At 44.7% G+C, this 21788-nt stretch overlaps 1 protein-coding gene across 1 annotated transcript in view; it reads left to right on the top strand.

Annotated features, from left to right (window-relative positions):
* Nucleotides 1-21788, top strand: part of MLH1 (mutL homolog 1) — a 199908-nt gene that overhangs the window by 30173 nt on the left and 147947 nt on the right. Inside the window, exons 7-8 of the mRNA XM_068236537.1 lie at nt 5236-5278; nt 10467-10555. Coding sequence (XP_068092638.1) covers nt 5236-5278; nt 10467-10555 — 132 coding nt within the window. The remainder of the gene's footprint in view (nt 1-5235; nt 5279-10466; nt 10556-21788) is intronic.

A 21788-nucleotide genomic window follows, 5' to 3' on the forward strand; every position in this document is an offset into this window, starting at 1 on the left:
AGCAGGTGTTTTTCTTTGAATGCTGTGTTATTTTTCCTTCATGCATAACGTCCCTCGTTATGCCCAAATAACTCAATTTTAGTTTCATCAGTCCACAGCACCTTATTCCAAAATGAAGCTGGCTTGTCAAAATGTGCTTTAGCATACCTTAAGCAACTCTGTTTGTACTTTGGACTGAGAAAAAGCATCTCAGTGTGTAAAGTGCGATGAATGGTTGAACGATCTGCAGCAAGATGATGTTGTAGGTCTTTGGTGCTGGTCTGGGGTTGACTCTGACTGTTCTCACCATGCGTCACTTCTGTCTATCCGAGATTTTTCTTGGTCTGCCACTTTGAGCCTTAACTTGAACTGAACATGTGGTCTTCCATTTCATCACTATGTTTCTAACTGTGGAACCAATCAGCTAAAATCTCTGAGACCGCTTTCTGTATCCTTCCCCTAAACCATGAGGGTGAACAATCTTTGTCTTCGGGTCATTTGAGAGTTGTATTGAGAACCCCATGTTGCTACTCTTCAGAGAAAATTAAGAGTGAAACTATTAATTGACCCCCTTAAATACTCTTTTCTTATAATTGGATTCACCAATGTATGTAGGTCAGGGGTCACTGAGCTTACCAAGGCAATTTGAGTTCTAATAATTCTGGAGGTTTTGGAATCAGGAAAATAACAGTGCCCTAATTTATGCACCTGCCTAATTTTGTTTAAAGAATTATTGCGCACTTTCTGTAAATCCAATAAACGTCATTTCACTTCTAATATATCACTGTGTGTGTCTCCTATATGATATATTTAGCTGACATGTTTTTATCGTAACCACCAACGATTTATACAGGAAGATCATGACGATTAACAAGGTTGCCCAAACTTTCGCATCCCACTGTAATTTTACTTCAGATTCTCTTTAAAGGACAATTGAAGCAAGTTGCCATATTGATTTTCTTTTAAAAGTCAGAATAACCATGCACAGGTCATACTTCCCGTGTAGTTTATTACTCAATCTCTTTCTCCTCTCCTGCGTCCCATTTGTCCACTGTGATCAATGGAATTCTCAGTCCTTCATTTTAAAAATGGCCATTACTCCATAACAGCTTCCTGGTCAGCACACTGTTAAACTGTAATATCACCCACTTGAGCCATAGGGAAACATGGACATTACCTTGCACATTCAGTTGTAACTGACAGCTGCTGATGTATAACTCACAGCAACTGGTATAGGACAGTTCTGACAAAATATTGTCAGAACTGGAAGGGGTCACTGTAAGAAGAAAATGGTGAGCTTTTGAGAGGATCGTACTGTGAGGTTGGTATGTAATATACATTTGCAGCTACGTCATGTATTTATTTGAAATAATTTTACTCGCTTAAAGTTCCCTTTAAGCAATACCAGTTGCCTGGCTATCCTTCTTATCCTCTGCCTCTAATATTTTTATTTTAGCCATAGACCCTGAACAAGCATGTAGCAGATCGGGTGTTTCTGACATTGGCAGATCTGACGAGATTAGCTCTATGCCTGTTTTTGGTGTGATTCAGACACTACTGCAGCCTAATAGATCAGTAAGGCTGCCAGGCAACTGGTATTGTTTAAAAGGAAATAAATATGGCAGCCTCCATATACTTCTCACGTCAGATTTCCTTTAAGTTCTTGCCGACCGCGTCACGCCGATGGGCGTGGCCGCAGCGGCAGCCCCAGGATTGCCTAACCGCGATTGTCATAAGGTCCTTGGGGCAGGTATTGCAGGAGATCGCGCGCGGACATCTCCACATGAATGACAGAGCTCCGCTCCGCCTTCAGTCTCCCAGCGGCGATCGTTGCTCGGAGACTGTTAGATGGCGAAACCGCCATCTAATTACCGTGCACAGGGACACTGTCCCCTCCAGAGGCAGGGAAATAATCGGCTGTCATGGGGGAATCACTGAGTTGTACAGCCCTGCAGTGAGGTCTTAAAGCTGCAGTGGCCCAATTTCAGAAAACTGGCCTGGTCTTTAGGGGGGTTTAACACTGCGGTCCTCAAGTGGTTAATATGTGTAAGTCTATGTCTAAGGAAAACACCAGGATTTGCCAGGTGGGAGCAAATGATGTAGAATTGTTCAGCCTCTATATTAGTAAATTCTTAGCATATTTAACGTGTATGGGCAGCTAAAGAGTCCTGCAGGCACATAAAGTGTACTCATAAATCCACCATGGTTATACAGTATGTAATGCTGTGTTTGTGTACCCTAGTCTCTCAAGCCTAGTCTTTCAACCCTCTGCCATAGTCTAGGATCAGTTTTTTTTTTTTTTCTAGGCTGAAGCTAGTTAACCTACCAGTATGTTTTTGGGAAGTAGGAGGAAGCCCACACATAACCAAAATATGCAAACTTTAAGTAGGTATGTGCAGGCTGGAAATGAAACCCAGGACTTTAGTGCTGCATGTTGAGGTTGAGCGTGTTAGCCTCAACAGCACAATGTCGCCCCTTATTTGTAGTGTTGTCATCTTCTTTGTCATGGTCATGTGACTGTTGCTTTATATCAGCGCTGTCCAACTGGTGGCCCACGGGCCGCATCCGGCCCGCCAGGCCTCCTGCTGCGGCCCGCTCGTCTCCCTGAGCTGCAGGCATGGCTTGCGCTATGGGCGCCATGCCTGCAACCTCATATAGTGAGTGCACTCTCCTGTGTCCCGCCTGGACTGCCTCACAGCTCGGACCTCACAGATCGCGGCGACTGAAGCAAGCAGAGTGCGCGTGGTACCCGCATACACGGAGCACGTCACATGCGGAAATGACATCATTAGTCACTTCCGCATGTGAAGTTCCTCCGCGCGGGTGCCATGCGCACTCTGCTTGCTTCAGTCGCCGCGATCTGTGAAGGTCTGAGCTATGAGGCAGCGCCAGCGGGGACACAGGAGATGGCATTGGCGGGCAGCGCTCATCAGAGGTAACGGGCGAGGCACTGGACACCTTGCTATCCAGCTGGGGGGGGGGGGGACACCTGTCACTAACTTGGGGGGCACCTGTCACTAGCTCATCTGGGGGGGACACCTGTCACTACTTCATCTGGGGGGGACACCTGTCACTACTTCATCTGGGGGGACACCTGTCACTAACTAGGGGGGGCACCTGTCACTACCTCATCTGGGGAGACACCTGTCACTACCTCATCCGGCCACAGCATCAGCGCCAGCCCGGCCACAGCATCACTGCAAGGGCTTTCAGCCCACACATCATCCCCAATCCGGCCAAAAACAGTATTGCCAGGCCAGCCAGGCACAGCAGCCAGCAGAGGAGAATTTAGAAGCCAGGTGAGAGGTGTCTACCATATTAAAGGGGCATTCTGCCTAATGATGTGAAATGCTGTCTATTTATGTGCCTCATAATTGCTGAATTTGTCTTGTTGGGAGCCTCATGATTTGTTGGGAGCCTCATGATTGCTAAATTTGTCTTGTTGGGGGCATCATGATTGCTGAATGTGCCTCATGATTTGTTGGGGGCCTCATAAATGCTGAATTTGTCTTGACGGGTTACATGATTGCGAACTGCGAGACTATGGAAAAAGCTGAATCATCATCATATGAGACAATAGCACTAGCAATAGACTTTTTTAGCTTTTTAAAACGTAAAATAAAACTGTGGTTCTAAAAAAAGAATACATTTTTCAAGAGTAGGATGGATGAAATTGTTTATCTTCAGAGTTTATTTTCAACTTGGATTTTCCATAATGTTCATGTAGGAGTTAAAACGTTTTTATGTAGTTTTTAAATTGCTGTTGCCACTTTGCGATAAAGTGACTTTTGGGTTGCAGTTTGGGCACTCTGCCTCCAAAAGGTTTGCCACCACTGTCCTAATCTAATGTCCCACATTGCTAAGTTCATGTAAGTTTGTCTCCACCCGTGGCCACACCCACATTCTGGTCCATGGCCACACCCATTTTTCGGCGCCGCTCTACGCACATCGGAACACTCATGTTTTTCGGCGCGCCACACAACTTCACCAAAATCTTGAATTGCATTTTCTGGGAATCTGCTGCCAATTGCATTGCATTTTGTGGAAAGTGCTGCGGCTCTAGCAAGAACCTTCGGCCCTCCACCATGGGGGTCTGAATAAAAAATGGCCCTCCATGCCCGTGAAGTTGGACAGCACTGCTTTATATAAACATCATGCCGCGGCTGAGAAGATGTAGGGAGGTCAAATGTGCAGGGTTCAAAAGGAACCTAAACTGAGAAGGATATGGATTTTTCATGCAGATCAGGTGCTCTGACTGAAGTCAGACTGGATTAGCTGCATGTTTGTTTCAGGTGTGTGTTCAACCACTACTGCAGCCAAAGAGATCAGCAGGGCTGCCAGGCAACTGGTATTGTTTAAAAGGAAACATCCATATCCCTCTCAATTAAGGTTCCCTTTAAAGAGAACCCGAGGTGTGTTTAAAGAATGTTATCTGCATACAGAGGCTGGATCTGCCTATACAGCCCAGCCTCTGTTGCTATCCCAAACCCTCCTAAGGTCCCCCTGCACTCTGCAATCCCTCAAAAATCACAGATATGCTGTGAGGCTGTGTTTACATCTGTAGTGTCAGTCTCAGCTGCTCCCCCGCCTTCTGCATAGCTCCGGTCCCTGCCCCCGTCCCTTCCCTCCAATCAGCAGGGAGGGAAGGGATGCAGGCGGGGACCGGAATTCTGCAGGAGGCGGGGAGAGCAGCAGACTGACACTATAGAGATAAACACAGCCAGCTCTGACAAGCTGTTTGTCAGCAGCGTGGCTGCGATTTATGAGGGATTGCAGAGTGCAGGGGGGTTTGGGATAGCAACAGAGGCTGGGCTGTATAGGCAGATCCAGCCTCTGTATGCAAATAATATTCTTCAAGCCCATCTCGGGTTCTCTTTAAGAGCAGGTGACTATTAGTACAACCTTCACATGCAGATCTCAGCAGGTAGGATAGGAACACTGCAGGGCTACTGCAGAGAAACTGGGTCCCTATAATGGGGACATTATAATGTGAAACACTATAATAAATCAATTTATGAGAAACAATATAAGGACACTCTAACAGAAATTATAGTGGGGAATTATAATTGAGAGCACTGTAAGGAGGGTTTTATTGAGAGCATTATTGGAGGGATGGTATTATGGGTAGCATATAATGTAGGGTGGCAGTTTTGATGTGGCTCTTTATTTAAACAGTCTGAGGGCCTCTGTAAAAACTCATGGCTTTTATGTCATATGTCTACTTTATGTTGAATAATCATTGTAATTTCTTTCAAGGTATGCCATCCATAACTCTGGGATCAGCTTCTCTGTTAAGAAGGTTTGTTTCCTTGTGTTTCTAATAAATGATGAAAGCTCATTTTAGAATAAGTTGGACATTATGCATGCTTTAAAAAAAAAAAAAAAAAAAAAAAAATGCTTGTTCAAGCTTTCCTGAATTGCTAGCTGTTGAATTGCTGTTGAGATGTTTTTTAGACTGTATATTAGTATGTGTAAAGGTGCCCGTAAACCGTACAATTTTTAGTGAGCAATTGTATTTTCCATCAGGTTATTCCGATAGCACTGTATGAAAACACAGAAGCTGGTAGGCCTAATTGATCCTAAACTATCCCATTACTTTTTTGCATATTCTTTAGTTAAAGGAATACTATCGATACCCAAGTGTTCTAAAATGACAGTGTGCAAATAATGTCTAAGTAGCTGTGTAAACATTTTCCTACTTTTCATGGTAAATATCAGAGGCAAAAGCTGTAATTTGAGGGTAGGATTTAGCTATATTGGGACAAATCAATTGCAGAAGGGGTGTCTGCTTCAATGCACAGCCAGAGTTGCATATCAGACTACAGAAAGCAAATATCAAACTCTGAAAGCAAAAACAGTTATATTTCCTCTGCTCTCTTCAGACACTTCAGTCAGAAACAGAGCTCCCAACAGCTGCAGCTCCTGTGCCCTGTCTCTCTCTGTCACACACACAGTTACACATAGTTAAGGGCCCGTTCACACTGCAAGCGTTTCCAGCCGCGTTTTGGAAACGCGTGCAGGTGGTCGATACGCACGACATCAGACATTGCATAGAGTGCAATGTCTGATGTTCACACTGCATGCGTTCCGGACCTGTGCGGTCCGGGAACGCATGCTGCACGCAGATTTTGCTAAAACGCGTGGCTGTCCCATTCACTTTTCAGTGATGGGATTAGCCACGCAACGCACACAAATGCGGATGGCCATGCGTTCGTACGCGTTGCGGTCCGCACGCATGGCCATCCGCATTTGTGATCTGAACGGGCCCTAACTGATCAAGTGTGAGGGGAATTTCCCCTCTCCTAATGGCTGTCAGCCATCAGTTTTGGCGTCAGTAAACTTTAAATGTATTTTGCTAACAGTAAACAAAGAAGTTGCTACTAAAATGTATACACCAGTACTTAGCAGCACTTCCCAAACAATTCCTGTGTCAATTGAAAAAAATATGTGAATCGATAGTATTCCTGTAAGATATTTTTGACAACATACTGTATATAATGTATGAGTTTTAAACATTGCATTTTGTTACCTTTCACAGAGACATAAAAACAAGACATAAAGGAACATTAATGAAACATTGATTCTCAGCAACCACACATAAACAATCACATTATTGATAATTTCCACTTTTCAGGTCCACTGTCACGAAAATATTAAAATTTAACCACTTCAAGATTCTGCGTACGCTTAAGTACGCCCCTGAATCCTGAAGTGGATTCCATGGAAACAAACGTTCCATGTCAGTTCACGGAGGGTGTCTCCGTGAACACCCTGCGAGCAGCCGATCGCGGCTCGCAGGGTAAATGTAAACACACGGGGAATATCTTCCCCGCTGTTTACATATATACGGCGCTGCTGCGCAGCAGCGCCGTAGAGGAGATCGGCGATCCCCAGCCTCTGATTGGCCGGGGATCGCTGGCATCTGATAGGCGAAAGCCTATCCCATCAGGCGCAGGACGGAAATCCGTCCTGCGCCGCTCACAGGGGGAGGCAGAGGGAGGGAAGGGGAAGGAGGCCAGGAAGCGCTGCGGAGGGGGGCTTTGAAGAGCTGCGGTGCGGCGGGCTGGAGAGCCCACGCAGCACCGATCAGAAAAATACCCCCCGGCACAGAAGTGGTTAAAATGTATGTAAACATATATACAAATAAGAAGTAAGTTTCTTTCAGAGTAAAATGAGCCATAAATTACTTTTCTCCTATGTTGCTGTCACTAATGCTACATACACACTTGAGATAAAAGTCTTTGGAAAAGGCAAGATCACAGACCAATTTCCCCCCCTTCAATGTAGTATGAGAGCCATACCTACACAGTCTATTCTATTGAGCTGAACTCCTCAGTATCTGCAAAAGATCTGTTCCTGCAAAAGATCTGACAATCATCTGCAAATCTGAAGATCCATCCTGGTGGATCTGATCTGCAGATGAATGTCTGTTAAACAAGGTGTGTATGAGGATCTGCAGATATCATAGACTATGAATGCACTTTGCAGGAACAGATCTTTTGCAGATACTGATCTTTTGAATGTGTACAGCATCTTTGTGTGCAGCATCTTGCAAAGTTTTTTTTATCTCGCAAAAGGTGGATCAGCGCATCACCAGGCCGCTTCCGAATGGCCTACAATCAGAGGTGCGCTGAGCCCCCCCAGAAACTGCAAACGCACCTTGAACCCAAACAGAAGCTCTGCATATACACCAAAAGCAAGGCTGTTAAGTGGGAGCAGCTGACCAAAAATAAATTAAATTAGTACATGGCAAGGAAATGAACAGCGCTACTTAAAAACAGATAAGTGTCTACCTGCAAGAGAGTGCAAGCCCTACTTGTGGGATAAAATACACACCTAGCATACACATAACCTGTCTACCACTGGAGGATGTTGGTTTCCTGTAACAGCTTGCATGCAACTTGTTAAGTACTCGTCTCTCCCACTGCGGAGAAGTCATCCTCATATGGGAGGGGACCTAACACTAACTAAATCCTAGCCTATGCATATGCATAGCCTGGGTGCGCTACCAAGTATAATCGAAAATTGAAATTACGCAAAAGGTGGATCAGCGCATCACCAGGCTGCTTCCGAATGGCCTACAATCAGAGGTGCGCTAAGCCCCCCCAGAAACTGCAAACGCACCTTGAATCCAAACAGAAGTTTGTTTTTATCTGATGAGGAGTTCAGCTCAATAGAATAGACTGTGTAGAGTATGGCTCTCATACTACATGGAAGGGGGTAAAATTGATCTGTGATCTTGCCTTTTCCAAAGACTTTTATCTCAAGTGTGTATGTAGCATTATATTAAGTAGTAGAAATCTGACAGAACCGACAGGTTTTGGACTAGCCCATTTCCTCATAGGTGGTTCTCAGGGCTTTCTTTTTTTTCAAAAGCACTTAGTGAATGGCAGCTGCTCCATCCAACTTCCAAAAAAGTGTTCAGTGAGCAGGCAAGCATCTCACCCTTTACTTGCCGCAGTCGGCAGGCTCAGCGCGATCACAGCATCTCCCCCTTTACTTGCTGTGGTGGGCAGGCTCAGCATGATCTCACCAGTATTTCCCACGGTACTTGCGGCGGTCGGCAGGCTCAGCGTGATCACAGCATCTCCCCCGGTACTTGCGGCAGTGGGCAGGGTCAGCGCGATTCCAGTATCTCCCCTGGTACTTGCGGTGGTCGGCAGGCTCAGCGCGATCCCAGTATCTCCCTCGGTACTTGCAGCGGCGGGCAGGCTCAGCGCGATTCCAGTATCTCCCTTGGTACTTGCAGCGGCGGGCAGGCTCAGCGCGATCCTGACATCTCTCAGCGGGACAGAAGAGGGTTAATCTCAGCTTTAGCTGCAGCCGCTATCAGAAGTCCCGATGTCTCTGTACTTCCGGTATTTGCGTCCCACGTCATTAGGGGGCGCATGTGAACTAGGAAGTACAGAGACATCGGGACTCCTGATAGCGGCTGGAGCTGAGATTGACCCTCTTCTGTCCTGCTGAGATGTCAGGATCGCACTGATGTTGCACTGCCACTGCAAGTGCCAAGGGGGAGATGCCTGAGTCGTGTTGATGGTGCCCACCACCGCAAGTACCAGGGGGGAGATGCCTGGGTCGTGTTGATGCTGCCCACCACCGCAAGTACCAGGGGTAAATGCCTGGGTCGTGCTGATGCTGCCCACCACCCCAAGTACCGGGGGGAGATGCCTAGGTTGTGCTGATGCTGCTCTGCCACCCCAAGTACCAGGAAGAGCTGTTTGGATCGTGCTGATGCTGCCCTGCTGCCCCAAGTACTGGGGGGAGATGCCTGGATCATGCTGCTGCCCAAGTACCAGGGGGTAGATGCGCTGCTTCCGGATAGGTGCCTGGACATCTGGATAGGTGAGATAATCACCCTGTAATGTTTAGTTTGTTTTACTGGTGGGGTAAGCAAGGGTTAGTGTAGTGTAATAACTGGTGGTGGGGGGTTAGTATAATGTGGTGTAGCTCAATGTTACTGGCAAGGCATCAGGGGTTAGTGTACGGTACTTAGTCTAGCTAGTGGTCACAGCAAGGGTTAGTGTAGCTGGGCAGTGAAGCTTAGACAGAGACAGCTTGGGGAAAAAATGTCTACAAGTTGCCCCTGCACTATAGATTCATCAGGTTTAAAAAAAAAATTTTTTTTTCCTGTTTTTTGTCCTCTAAACCTGGGTGCGTCCTATAGTCAGGAGCGTCTTATAGTCCGCAAAATACGGTAAATATTTTTTAGGGAGTGTCTTTATAAAGACTAAATGTCATGCTCAGAATCCCCTATGGAGAGATGGACTAGCCCAAAACCTCTCGGTAATGTCAGATTTCTACAACTTACTGCAAGTGACAGCAACATAGACGAAAAGTAATCTATGGCTCATTTTACTCCGGAAGAAACATACTTATTATTTGTATGTGTTTACATATTTTTAAGATTTGTGCGACAATGGTCCTTTAAAGAACTGTTCAATCGCTGTGGGGGAGTTTTCCATATATTCAGTCTCAACTGGTTTCAATATCTAGTATAGTTTGTATTTTCTAATGCTATGGATTGATTAAGTACAACATTTTCTTTTAATCTTAATCTTATTGAAATTGTTTTGTCCCATAAAAATTGTTGCATCGTTACTGGGCACCTCAAATATTATTCTATTATATTTAGTATTTATATAGCGCCAACATCTTCTGCAGTGCTGTACAAAGTATATAGTCTCGTCACCTTCAGACTATTACTGTATAGGTTCAATATAAATATAAGAGAATCCTATGACTTACCAGGTCTGGGTGTATCCTTTTTTCTTTTACTTCTCTACATTTTTTTTTATTTCCTGGAGTTCTTCATGTTTAATTGAATGTTGTTGCCAGTATTTTGATTTGTTTGTCTGTTCCAGAATTGATGACCTACTGCATCATGGTTAAGATTTGATTTTCATGTTAGTGGTGACTCTCATCGATATTGTTAAATTATCCATGTCAGCTGCTTTCTTCAAACACTCTGCTCTTTATTTATTCAGCAAGGTGAAACCATGGCAGACGTACGCACCTTATCAAATGCAACTACAGTGGATAACATCCGGACCATATTTGGGAATGCTGTAAGCAGGTACTGGCTATCCAAACCGTACTCTTAATTGCGTGCGTTTTTGAAGTAAATGACTTGTTTCACACGAATTGGCCTTTTCCAACTGGCTTGCGCCTTATCCATCTAAGTGCATTGACCCACTACAGGCAATGTGGGGAATCGCAAAGTGCCTGCAATTTACTATATCGCGGAAGTGCTGCGATTACTGGGAGAGATTGCGATTTGGCTACTGTATCCACTGATGTGATTGCTCCGGGATCGCTCACAACATGCTGTAAGCAGTGCTTTGCGATTGCTCTGCGATCGCAGTGCTGCTAGTGGGACCACACCCATAGGCATCCACTGGCGTAGCTCTTTGCTGATTGTCAGCATCACTGACTGCTGGCACTATGGAGTGGAGTAGCTGCTGGCACTGTCCTTCTGGTGTTCTGAGTGGCGGTGGCATGCATGCTTTGCACGTCAACACCAGGGATGTGGAGTTTAAAAAGAAATGTACTGACTCTTAATCAATTTAAACTGTAGTTAAAATAAATATTCTGCTAGAATGTTCTATTTCTCAGATAATAGTAATCATAAATACATTGTATATGCAGTAATAGTAGTGCTTAGTCTACAAAAATAAAATAATAAACCAATCAGAAAACAATTACTTGTGCTGCTGCAATAAAGCAGACACAGCATTTTTAAAATCAGAGATGCCTATCTGACTGTGCGCACAGGAATCTTTTGTATATTGTATAATAAATAACATCCCTAGTGTAAGGGCTAGTTCACACTTCGCTGGCGATCAGCAAAGCGCTGCTACTAGTGTATCCCTATGGATACATTCACACTGCAGTGCGTTTGCGATTTCAATCAATCACAAACGCGCTGCATGCAGCGTCTTTGGTGCGATTGTACTCTAATGAACGGGAATCACAAGCACAAATTGCGCTGAATCACAAGACTTTGCCTGCCGAATCGCGGACCCGATCAAAATCGCTGGGAAGCGGCAAGCAGACGCCCAATATGAACCGTCCCTAAGACAATTAGATGCAAATATTTGTGTTGATGCAGGTTTACGCAGATGTTCTATGCAAATGTATGCTGCTTGAAAATGGACCAAATTTCACCTTTGCAGGATTTGTTTAGTCCTCTTTTTTTTAAAGGACACCCAAGGTAAAAATAAACTAATGAAATAAACAATTGTATCTATCTTCCTTCTCCTAAAAAAATGACTTTTTAAGATATTCCACAGTTTTATTTTAAATTTAAAGAGACTCTGAAGCGAGAATAAATCTCGCTTCAGAGCTCATAGTTAGCAGGGGCACGTGTGCCCCTGCTTAACCGCCGCTATAGCGCTGCTAAACGGGGGTCCCTTCACCCCAAAACCCCCCACTGCGACACTTGGTCGCAGACTTGGTCGCTCCTGGAGGCAGGGCTAACGGCTGCAGCCCTGCCTCCAGTCGCGTCTATCTGCGGCGCATCGCCGCCTCTCCCCCGCCCCTCTCAGTGAAGGAAGACTGAGAGGGGCGGGGGAGAGGCGGAGATACGCGCTGACAGACGCGCTTGGGGCAGAGCTGCGGCGGTTAGCCCTGCCCCAACCAGGAAGCGCCCCCCCCCCTCCTGAAATGAGGGTATTTGGGGGTGAAGGGACCCCCGTTAAGCCGCGGGATAGCGGCGGTTTTGCAGGGGCACGCGTGCCCCTGCTATCTGTGAGGTCTGAAGCGAGATTTATTCTCGCTTCAGACTCTCTTTAAATCTTCTTTTTAAGTTTTTACTGTTTTTATTATTTTTGCTCAATGACACATTTATTGAAGTATGTTAGAGCGAAAATCTATGAACTGTTGACCCTTTTTATCTCTTTCCTGCTCTCAGAAGCCATTTTCTGCTAGGAAAATGTTTTATAGTTATTTCTTATCAGTGAGGGTCACGCTGTAGTCTGACCCAGTCCTGACTCAGACAGGAAATGCCACTTACATACCAGATGTTTAACTCTTTCAGGCAGAGAAAGGAAAAAAAACAGCATAGTTATTTGTGTGCTAGGCACTGTATATACACATGTCACCTCGGTTATCCTTTAAGCTGCATACATTTTTATGCAAAATTTGCATAACCCTGCATCAACTCAATTATTTGCATCTCATTGACCTTCACTAGTCACTACTGCGACATCCAAGATATTTTGCAAACTGACATTCCTATAATCATTTTAATAATTTAGTACATTATAAAATAGTAATTTTTTGAGCTGCAATTTTGAAGTACAGTTGAGTGACACGCGTAATTACTGTCAGCTCCCATACTAATTCTACAAGATTTTCAAACTCCCTTTGCTCATTAAAGTGTACCAGATATGGGGCCTCATGGATAAAATATACTTGGGGCTTCCTCCAGCCCCGTTCTACCTGATTTCTCCCACGTCATCCTCTTCTGACTGCCCGTTCGCCCGCTACTGGCCCCCGAAAAATCCTTCAGTCGGGGCTAGTCGGCTACGTAAATGCTGCAGGCGCGCGCGGCCTGGCATGCGCAGTTAGCCCTGGACCAGTGGACTTTCCGGGCCAATTGTGGAAGAACGGCAAGTCAGAAGAGGACGGCGTGGGAGCGATTAGACCAGAGGGGGCTTCCTCCAACCCCAGGTATGTATATTTTATCCATGTGGCGCCATCTCCGGGTCATTTTAACCACTAACACCACAGGCTGTTTTCCCTTATGGAGCAAAGCAAATTTTACACTTCATTGCTCCTCCTGATTGCCAAGAACTTTTATCACTACTTATCACTCTTAAATGATTTATACCTTGTGTTTTTTTTTTTTTTTTTTTTGCCAACTAAGAGTGTGGCGCCAGTGATGCTTGCAGAGTGTGGCGCAGGGGATGCTGAATATTTTACAGTGTACATATAGCTACCTCTCCTCATCTGGCCATCTTTCAGTCTCCCAGCTCTGTGCTTGCTAGAGATCCAGGCTTCAGTGTCTTTTGGTTTCTGGGCAGCCATCTTCTCATCTCCCTTGCAGCTTTGTATGGAGTATGGAACTGCTAGGGCAACAGGAAGTGGCTTCCCGGAATGAGAAAGAAGTGAAACCAGGACATCTAGCAAGCGGAGCTGCAGGGGAGATGCTGCCAGGAATCAAAGGTAACTATAACACACACACACCCCACATATAAGCTGACTTCTCCCACTTTTGGGACATTTCATTTTTTGTCCCAAAAATGTGGCTTATTTGCGAGTATATACAGTATTCACTTTTTGTCACTTTTGTTTTATTTTGGTACAGAGTATAGGAAAATAGCAATTTTATTGCTTGTAATTCTGTTTGTCACTAAAAATTCACAGGACATAAGCCTCAACCCTAAAACATCCCAAATGTTATTATCTTGCTTGTTACGGTTAAAATGATACACTATATACATAACCAGCTTTTAGGGCACACAGCAGACAAGTAACAGGTAGCACCAATGCATTTTTCAAGGCCATTTTTCTTCACCAAATGTAAGTTTCTCATCAAAGCGGATTCCTTCTATCTTTAAATGCTGATAGAGGGCCACACTTGAGTAAAAGATGGTACCCCTTCTGGAACAAAGGTGACACCACTGCTCCCCAGGTAGTCCGGGCATCCGACCGGGTCCAATTTTGAGTCTTTTCCCTTATAGACCCTAAAACGAGATGTATAGCCTGTGGCCCTTTCACAGAGCTTATACAGTTTCACCCCGTACCAGGCTCGCTTGCTTGGGATGTACTGTTTGATGCCAAGGCGCCCGGTAAAATGTAAGAGGGATTCATCTACGCAGATGTTCTGTTCAGTTGTATAAGCATCTTTAGATCACAGGTCGTCTATGAGGGGCTGAATTTTGTGGAGCCGGTCATAAGCAGGGTGGTCACTTTCATGGCAGGTTGTGTTGTCATTAAAGTGCAGGAAGCACAGGATGTTCTCAAATTGTGTTCTGGACATGGCAGCAGAGAACATGGGCATGTGATGCATTGGGTGCGTAGACCAATAAGACCGCAATACATTCTGTTTGACTAGACCCATGTTAAGAAGAAGGCCCAAAAAAGTTTTACATTCGGAAACTTGGAGTGGTTTCCACCGGAAAGGCTGGGCAAAGTAGCTATCCGGTTTTCAGTGATGTATTGTGTGGCATAATGGTTGGTCTCAGCCACAATTAAGTCGTAAAGATCCTCGGTGAAGAACAGAGGAAAAAAAGTCTAGGGCTGATCCTAGATTATCTGACTCCACCTGGACTCTGGACTGGGTGGTGAAAGGGGGCAGTACGGATGCGGCGGAAACAAGGGATTGCCAATTGGGATTTGCCAGCAGCTCTGGAAGACTATGGGTAGTACGGGCACATTTTCTTGGTGGCTGCGACTCGGGTCTTAATGCACGTGCCACCGAACCAGTTTCAACTTCCATTCTGGTGCTCCCACTTCACCAGGGTCTACGGAAGTACTGGTGCTAGGTCCAGGAGATGCTGCGCTGCTGGTGTATGCCTCACCATGAAACCTCAGACCAGCGCTAGCACCACTCTGCTGCCCTTGAGGCAGATCCTGCGGTCCAGTGACATGGGGTGTGGTACACCTGGCACTAGCCGGGACCTCAACCCCGTCATCGCTAACGGTCAGCGAGCCACTGCTCTCTACAGGTTCAAACTCTGACCCAGAAGATTCGTCGAATGAGTCATCCCAATCGTCCTCATTCAACTGGGCCATGTACCTGTACACCTCATCATTGGAATATCCCTTTCTTGCCATGGTGGACTGCTAAATTTAGGGGGTATTCCTCTGAGACTACCCAGGAAAAAGAGCACCTACCTAGCAAAAGGGAGTACTTGTGGAGTAGAAAGCTGTGGTCACTGAGTCTTGATTTAAAAAAAAAAAAAAAAAAAATCTAAACTGATCTTTACAGCGCCACAGCTATTGTACAGTGTTTTTTGCAGTGATCAGAGAAAAAAATTCTGTCACTGTGGTGGGGCCGGCTGAACACAAGTGCAGGCGAACGATCAGGCCAGATCGGGCAAACACTGCATTTTTAGTGGATCCTAGTGACCCTAATATAGATCTGACTGCGATCAGTAATGATCATTTACAGATACTATATAGTACCAATGCTGATTAGCGGCAGTGATGGCGCTAATCAGCGACTAATTAGTGACTGTGGTGCAGTGGGCTGAGCGCTAACTGACACTAACACGGGCCTAACAAAGTGCATTATACACTTTCCATTGGCTATTTAAAAAGTTACAATCCGCCGGCGCTGCTAATTGGCCGGCGGGTCGACGTCACGGGTGGGCGGAGCCTAATGCCGGTGATTGCACGCGCGATCATCCATAATCCCCTCCCCCAGGTGCCGCCGCCGATCGGCATTACGCCGTCCTGGGGGTGCCACCTTGCCGCCAATAGGTAGTGGGCGGTCTGCAAGTGGTTAAAATAAATACAGTAATGGTTATTTAGCCACGCAAACGTGGTCCGAGCGACCGATCTCCATTTGAAATCGATCGATTCCGTCGATCTGCCCATTTGGAAAATTTTGCTCGATCGCCGGCAGGTCGGGAGCGCAGCAATAATCTCACCTGTTCCGTGGGAATCCCCGGGTCTGTGCTGACGCCTTCCTCCAGCTGGCCTTCTTCATCTTCACTTTACTTCCTGTCTCGTCCTGTTTGAACTTCCTCTGGGCACTGGACAGGAAGTAAAGTGAAGATGAAGAAGGCCAGCCAGAGAAAGTGTCAGCAGAGACCCAGGGATTCGCAGCAGGGGAACAGGTAATGTATTGCTGCTGGCGGGGGGAGCAGGGGCAGAGAGGTAGGCGGCTGTGGCAGCTCCACAGATTGTGAATTGATTTTATGCTGAAATCTATTCAAAATCTGTGTGCAGTGTATGGGCAGCCAATAGATCCCTTTCTGATCAGATTTGTTCAGAGAGGGATCTATCTTTTGGTCCATCTGGTGGCAATAGACCAGTGTATGGCTGCCTTTAGACTGTTAACTCAAATGGGCAGGCATCTCTTCCCCCTTAAGTGTTATTACTGCTATGTGGTTATATAGTTTTCACCTCTATGGTGCATTGCTGACCCAATTCAATTGTCTTGTATCTGTAACATTTTGCTTTGTAATTGTCTGTTTTTTTTTGTATTACCTATTGTAATAAATGTCTGCCTTCCTGTGTAACAAGACTTTAATTATCATCAAGTGTTACAACTACAGAGGTTTAATGCATAAGCATAAACCCCTTCCGTTTAGTATTACAAGTAGAGATGGCCAGCGTGATGTAAATAATTCTGTGCTGCATTCAAACTTAATGCAAATTGTATAAGGGCTGTGGAGTCTAAGTTGGAGCAATTTTGGGTACCTGGTGGTTTCAATAAACTGAGGAGTCGGATGATTTTTGAACCAAATCCATTGTCTCTGTAAAAATTAGACTAAGGCCACATACAGACATCAGACCATAGTCTTTGGAAAATGAAAGATCACAGACCAATCTTACCACCCTTCCTGTAGTATAAGAGCCATACTCTACACAGTCTTTTCTATGGAGCTGAACTCCACATCAGAAAAAAATCATTGCAAGATGCTGCACACACAGATGCTGTACAGACACAAAAGATCAGTATCTGCAAAAGATCTGTTCCTGCCAAAAATCCATTCCTGCAAATTGCAATGATAGTCTATGAGATCTGCAGATCATCATACACACATGATTTAACTGACATTCATCTGCAGATCTGAAAATCCATCCTGGTGGATCTGATCTGCAGATGAATGTCAGTTAAATCATGTGTGTATGATGATCTGCAGATCTCATAGACTATCATTGCAATTTGCAGGAATGGATTTTTGGCAGGAACAGATCTTTTGCAGATACTGATCTTTTGTGTCTGTACAGCATCTGTGTGTGCAGCATCTTGCAATGATTTTTTTCTGATGTGGAGTTCAGCTCCATAGAAAAGACTGTGTAGAGTATGGCTCTTATACTACAGGAAGGGTGGTAAGATTGGTCTGTGATCTTTCATTTTCCAAAGACTATGGTCTGATGTCTGTATGTGGCCTAAGGAGTCGGAGCAATTTTGGGTACCTGAAGTAGGTGGTTTCATAAACTGAGGAGTCTGAGTCAGATGATTTTTGCACTGACACTCCACAGCCCTGAATTGTACCGTATGCAGCTTGGAATTGGGCCAATCAAATGCGCTTCCTGTTGATTTAATTGGGGCAAGCTGCAACTTGGAAACTAGAACTATTTGTATTTTATTGACTTTCTAATTAGGAGACAGTTGGAGAGTAACTGACCTCTTCCATTAATATTTGTCAAGTAAAGATATTTCATTATAAATCCTTTGTATACAATTATCTTGACTTCAGCCTTAAAGTAAACCAAAGACCAATTAATACAAAAGATTTATACATACCTGGGGCTTCCTCCAGCCCCCTCCGCATTGATCGCTCCCACAACGTCTTCCTCTGCCTTCTCCTGGTCCCAATAGAAGCACCGTAAGTTTGGTGAGTGGGGCTTGGCCACGTGTGCATGCCCGCCACGCTCCCATGGCTTGGAGCGCTTTGCGCCTGCACAGTATGCTCCCAGCCGCAGGAGCAAGATGGCGCGCATAGCCGCACTGTGCATGCACGACTGGTCCTGACTGGGCAAATGTATGGGGCTTCTACCGGGACATGCTGCACAAGTGTCAATCTGCAGTTAGGTAAGAATTTCCCGAACCGATATTGAGCTGAAATGGAGCCATCTTTGCAACCTTGCTAACGTTAATCTCCTTACTCTGTTTTAAACCCCCATGTGCCAGTTTCTGTTGGGAAAAAAAAACATGTTTTATAGGCATAGGAAGAAAGAAAGTGAGCTGAAAAACATTAGCCATCAATTCTTGCAAAAGGCAAACTAAAAAGTTTATTTTTTTTTTTTTTTCAACAAAAGTGGAAATTTTCCTTAGAAAAAGTGTAATTTTTCTGTGAATTTTTTTTTTCCAGGAAAGTATAAGGCTATTCACAGTGGGACGCTGTGTTTTTTATCGCAACGTGTCTGCGTTAAGGGGTAACGCACTGCAAGCAGGGAGTTACCACCACGCAACATTTTTAACGCGACATTAACCACTTAAGGACCACAGTCTTTTTCGCCCCTTAAGGACCAGAGCCTTTTTTCCATTCAGACCACTGCAGCTTTAATGGTTTATTGCTCAGTCATACAAGCTACCATCTAAATGAATTTAACCTCCTTTTCTTGTCACTAATGCAGCTTTCTTTTGGTGCTATTTGATTGCTGCTGCGAGTTTTAGTTTTTATTATATTCATCAAAAACGACATTAATTTTGTCAAAATTTTTTTTTTTTTACTTTCTATGCTGACATTTTTCAAATAAAGTAAAATAACTGTATACATGCAGCACGAAAAATGTGGACAAATGTTTTTGATAAAAAAAACCCCATTCAGCCTATATTTATTGGTTTGGGTAAAAGTTATAGCGTTTACAAACTATGGTTCAAAAAGTGAATTTACCCATTTTTAAGCATCTCTCTCATTTCTGAGCACCTGTCAGGTTTCATGAGGTGCTAGAATTCCAGGATAGTATAAATACCCCCCAAATGACCCCATTTTGGAAAGAAGACACCCCAAAGTATTCACTAAGAGGCATGGTGAGTTCATAGAATATTTTATTTTTTGTCACAAGTTAGCGGAAAATGACACTTTGTGACAAAAAAAATAAACAAAAAAAAGTCTCCATTTCTGCTAACTGGTGACAAAAAAAAAATGAAATCTGCGACGGACTCACCATGCCCCTCTCTGAATACCTTGAAGTGTCTACTTTCCAAAATGGGGTCATTTGTGGGGTGTGTTTACTGTCCTGGCATTTTGGGGGGTGCTAAATTGTAAGCACCCCTGTAAAGCCTAAAGGTGCTCATAGGACTTTGGGCCCATTCGCGCACCTAGGCTGCAAAAAGTGTCACACATGTGGTATCGCCGTACTCAGGAGAAATAGTATACAGGCTCTTCTCAAAAAATTAGCATATTGTGATAAAGTTCATTATTTTCTGTAATGTACTGATAAACATTAGACTTTCATATATTTTAGATTCATTACACAACAACTGAAGTAGATCAAGCCTTTTATTGTTTTAATATTGATGATTTTGGCACACAGCTCATGAAAACCCAAAATTCCTATCTCAAAAAATTAGCATATTTCATCCGACCAATAAAAGAAAAGTGTTTTTAAAACAAAAAAAGTCAACTTTCAAATAATTATGTTCAGTTATGCACTCAATACTTGGTCGGGAATCCTTTTGCAGAAATGACTGCTTCAATGCGGCGTGGCATGGAGGCAATCAGCCTGTGGCACTGCTCAAGTGTTATGGAGGCCCAGGATGCTTCGATAGCGGCCTTAAGCTCATCCAGAGTGTTGGGTCTTGCGTCTCTCCACTTTCTCTTCACAATATCCCACAGATTCTCTATGGGGTTCAGGTCAGGAGAGTTGGCAGGCCAATTCAGCACAGTAATACCATGGTCAGTAAACCATTTATCAGTGGTTTTGGCACTGTGAGCCGGTGCCAGGTCATGCTGAAAAATGAAATCTTCATCTCCATAAAGCTTTTCAGCAGATGGAAGCATGAACCCACTTTTGAACCAGAAACAGCGGCAGAGGTGCCTGATCTGGGCTACAGAGAAGCAGCACTGGACTGTTGCTCAGTGGTCCAAAGTACTTTTTTCGGATGAAAGCAACTTTTACATGTCATTCGTAAATCAAGGTGCCAGAGTCTGAAGGAAGACTGGGGAGAGGGAATTGCCAAAATGCCTGAAGTCCAGTGTCAAGTACCCACAGACAGTGATGGTCTGGGGTGCCATGTCAGCTGCTGGTGTTGGTCCACTGTGTTTTATCAAGGGCAGGGTCAATGCAGCTAGCTATCAGGAGATTTTGGAGCACTTCATGCTTCCATCTGCTGAAAAGCTTTATGGAGATGAAGATTTCATTTTTCAGCACGACCTGGCACCTGCTCACAGTGCCAAAACCACTGGTAAATGGTTTACTGACCATGGTATTACTGTGCTGAATTGGCCTGCCAACTCTCCTGACCTGAACCCCATAGAGAATCTGTGGGATATTGTGAAGAGAAAGTTGAGAGACGCAAGACCCAACACTCTGGATGAGCTTAAGGCCGCTATTGAAGCATCCTGGGCCTCCATAACACCTGAGCAGTGCCACAGGCTGATTGCCTCCATGCCACGCTGCATTGAAGCAGTCATTTCTGCAAAAGGATTCCCGACCAAGTATTGAGTGCATAACTGAACATAATTATTTGAAGGTTGAATTTTTTTGTTTTAAAAACACTTTTCTCTTATTGGTCGGATGAAATATGCTAATTTTTTGAGATAGGAATTTTGGGTTTTCATGAGCTGTGTGCCAAAATCATTAATATTAAAACAATAAAAGGCTTGAACTACTTCAGTTGTAGTGTAATGAATCGAAAATATACGAAAGTCTAATGTTTTTGAGTACATTACAGAAAATAATGAACTTTATCACAATATGCTAATTTTTTGAGAAGATCCTGTAATGTGTTTTGGGGTGTATTTTTACACATACCCATGATGGGTGGGAGAAATCAGGAATAGTTTATTTCGCCAAGCATGACTGGGTCATGCCCGGAATTGGGTTCGACACAGTACATTTGGCTCAGAAGAGACCTTAATCGATAGCATAGAGCAACAGGAACAGAAATTTACAATTACACATGTCAGTAGCAGACGGTTACATTTGCATTTCATTTACATTGTACATAACATTTCCTTGCATTTCCAGTTTACATACTAGAGCAGCCGTTGGCTCTGGCTGTGACAGTTCTATATGTCGTGGGGGTGCCCCAATGGGAGTATGTGGAGGGAGTTCAGGGGGCTGACAGCTGAGGGGAAGAAGGAATTACTGTGCCTAGCCGTCTTGGTGTAGATGGCCCGAAGCCTCCGGCCCAATGGCATCGGACTGAAGTAGCAGTGGCCCGGGTGAGAGGGGTTGTTAGCGATCTTCAGGGCCCTCGATCTCAGTATTTTGTTGTGTAGGAGGGCAAGTGAGGGGAGAGATCTCCCAATGACCCTCTCCGCCGCCCTGATGACCCTCTGAAGCAGGTGCCTGTCGCTGGCGGTTGCACCAGCGTACCAGACCAGAATGGATGAGCAGAGGATCGACTCAATGGTAGCGGAGTAGAAATTGGTCAGAATCTCTTGGGCCATGCCAAATTTCCTCAGCTGGCGGAGGAAGTACAGTCTCTGCTGGGCTTTCCTCTGTATCGCCGT

The sequence above is a fragment of the Hyperolius riggenbachi genome, chromosome 5, assembly GCF_040937935.1.
Source record: "Hyperolius riggenbachi isolate aHypRig1 chromosome 5, aHypRig1.pri, whole genome shotgun sequence".
NCBI classification, from domain to species: domain Eukaryota; kingdom Metazoa; phylum Chordata; class Amphibia; order Anura; family Hyperoliidae; genus Hyperolius; species Hyperolius riggenbachi.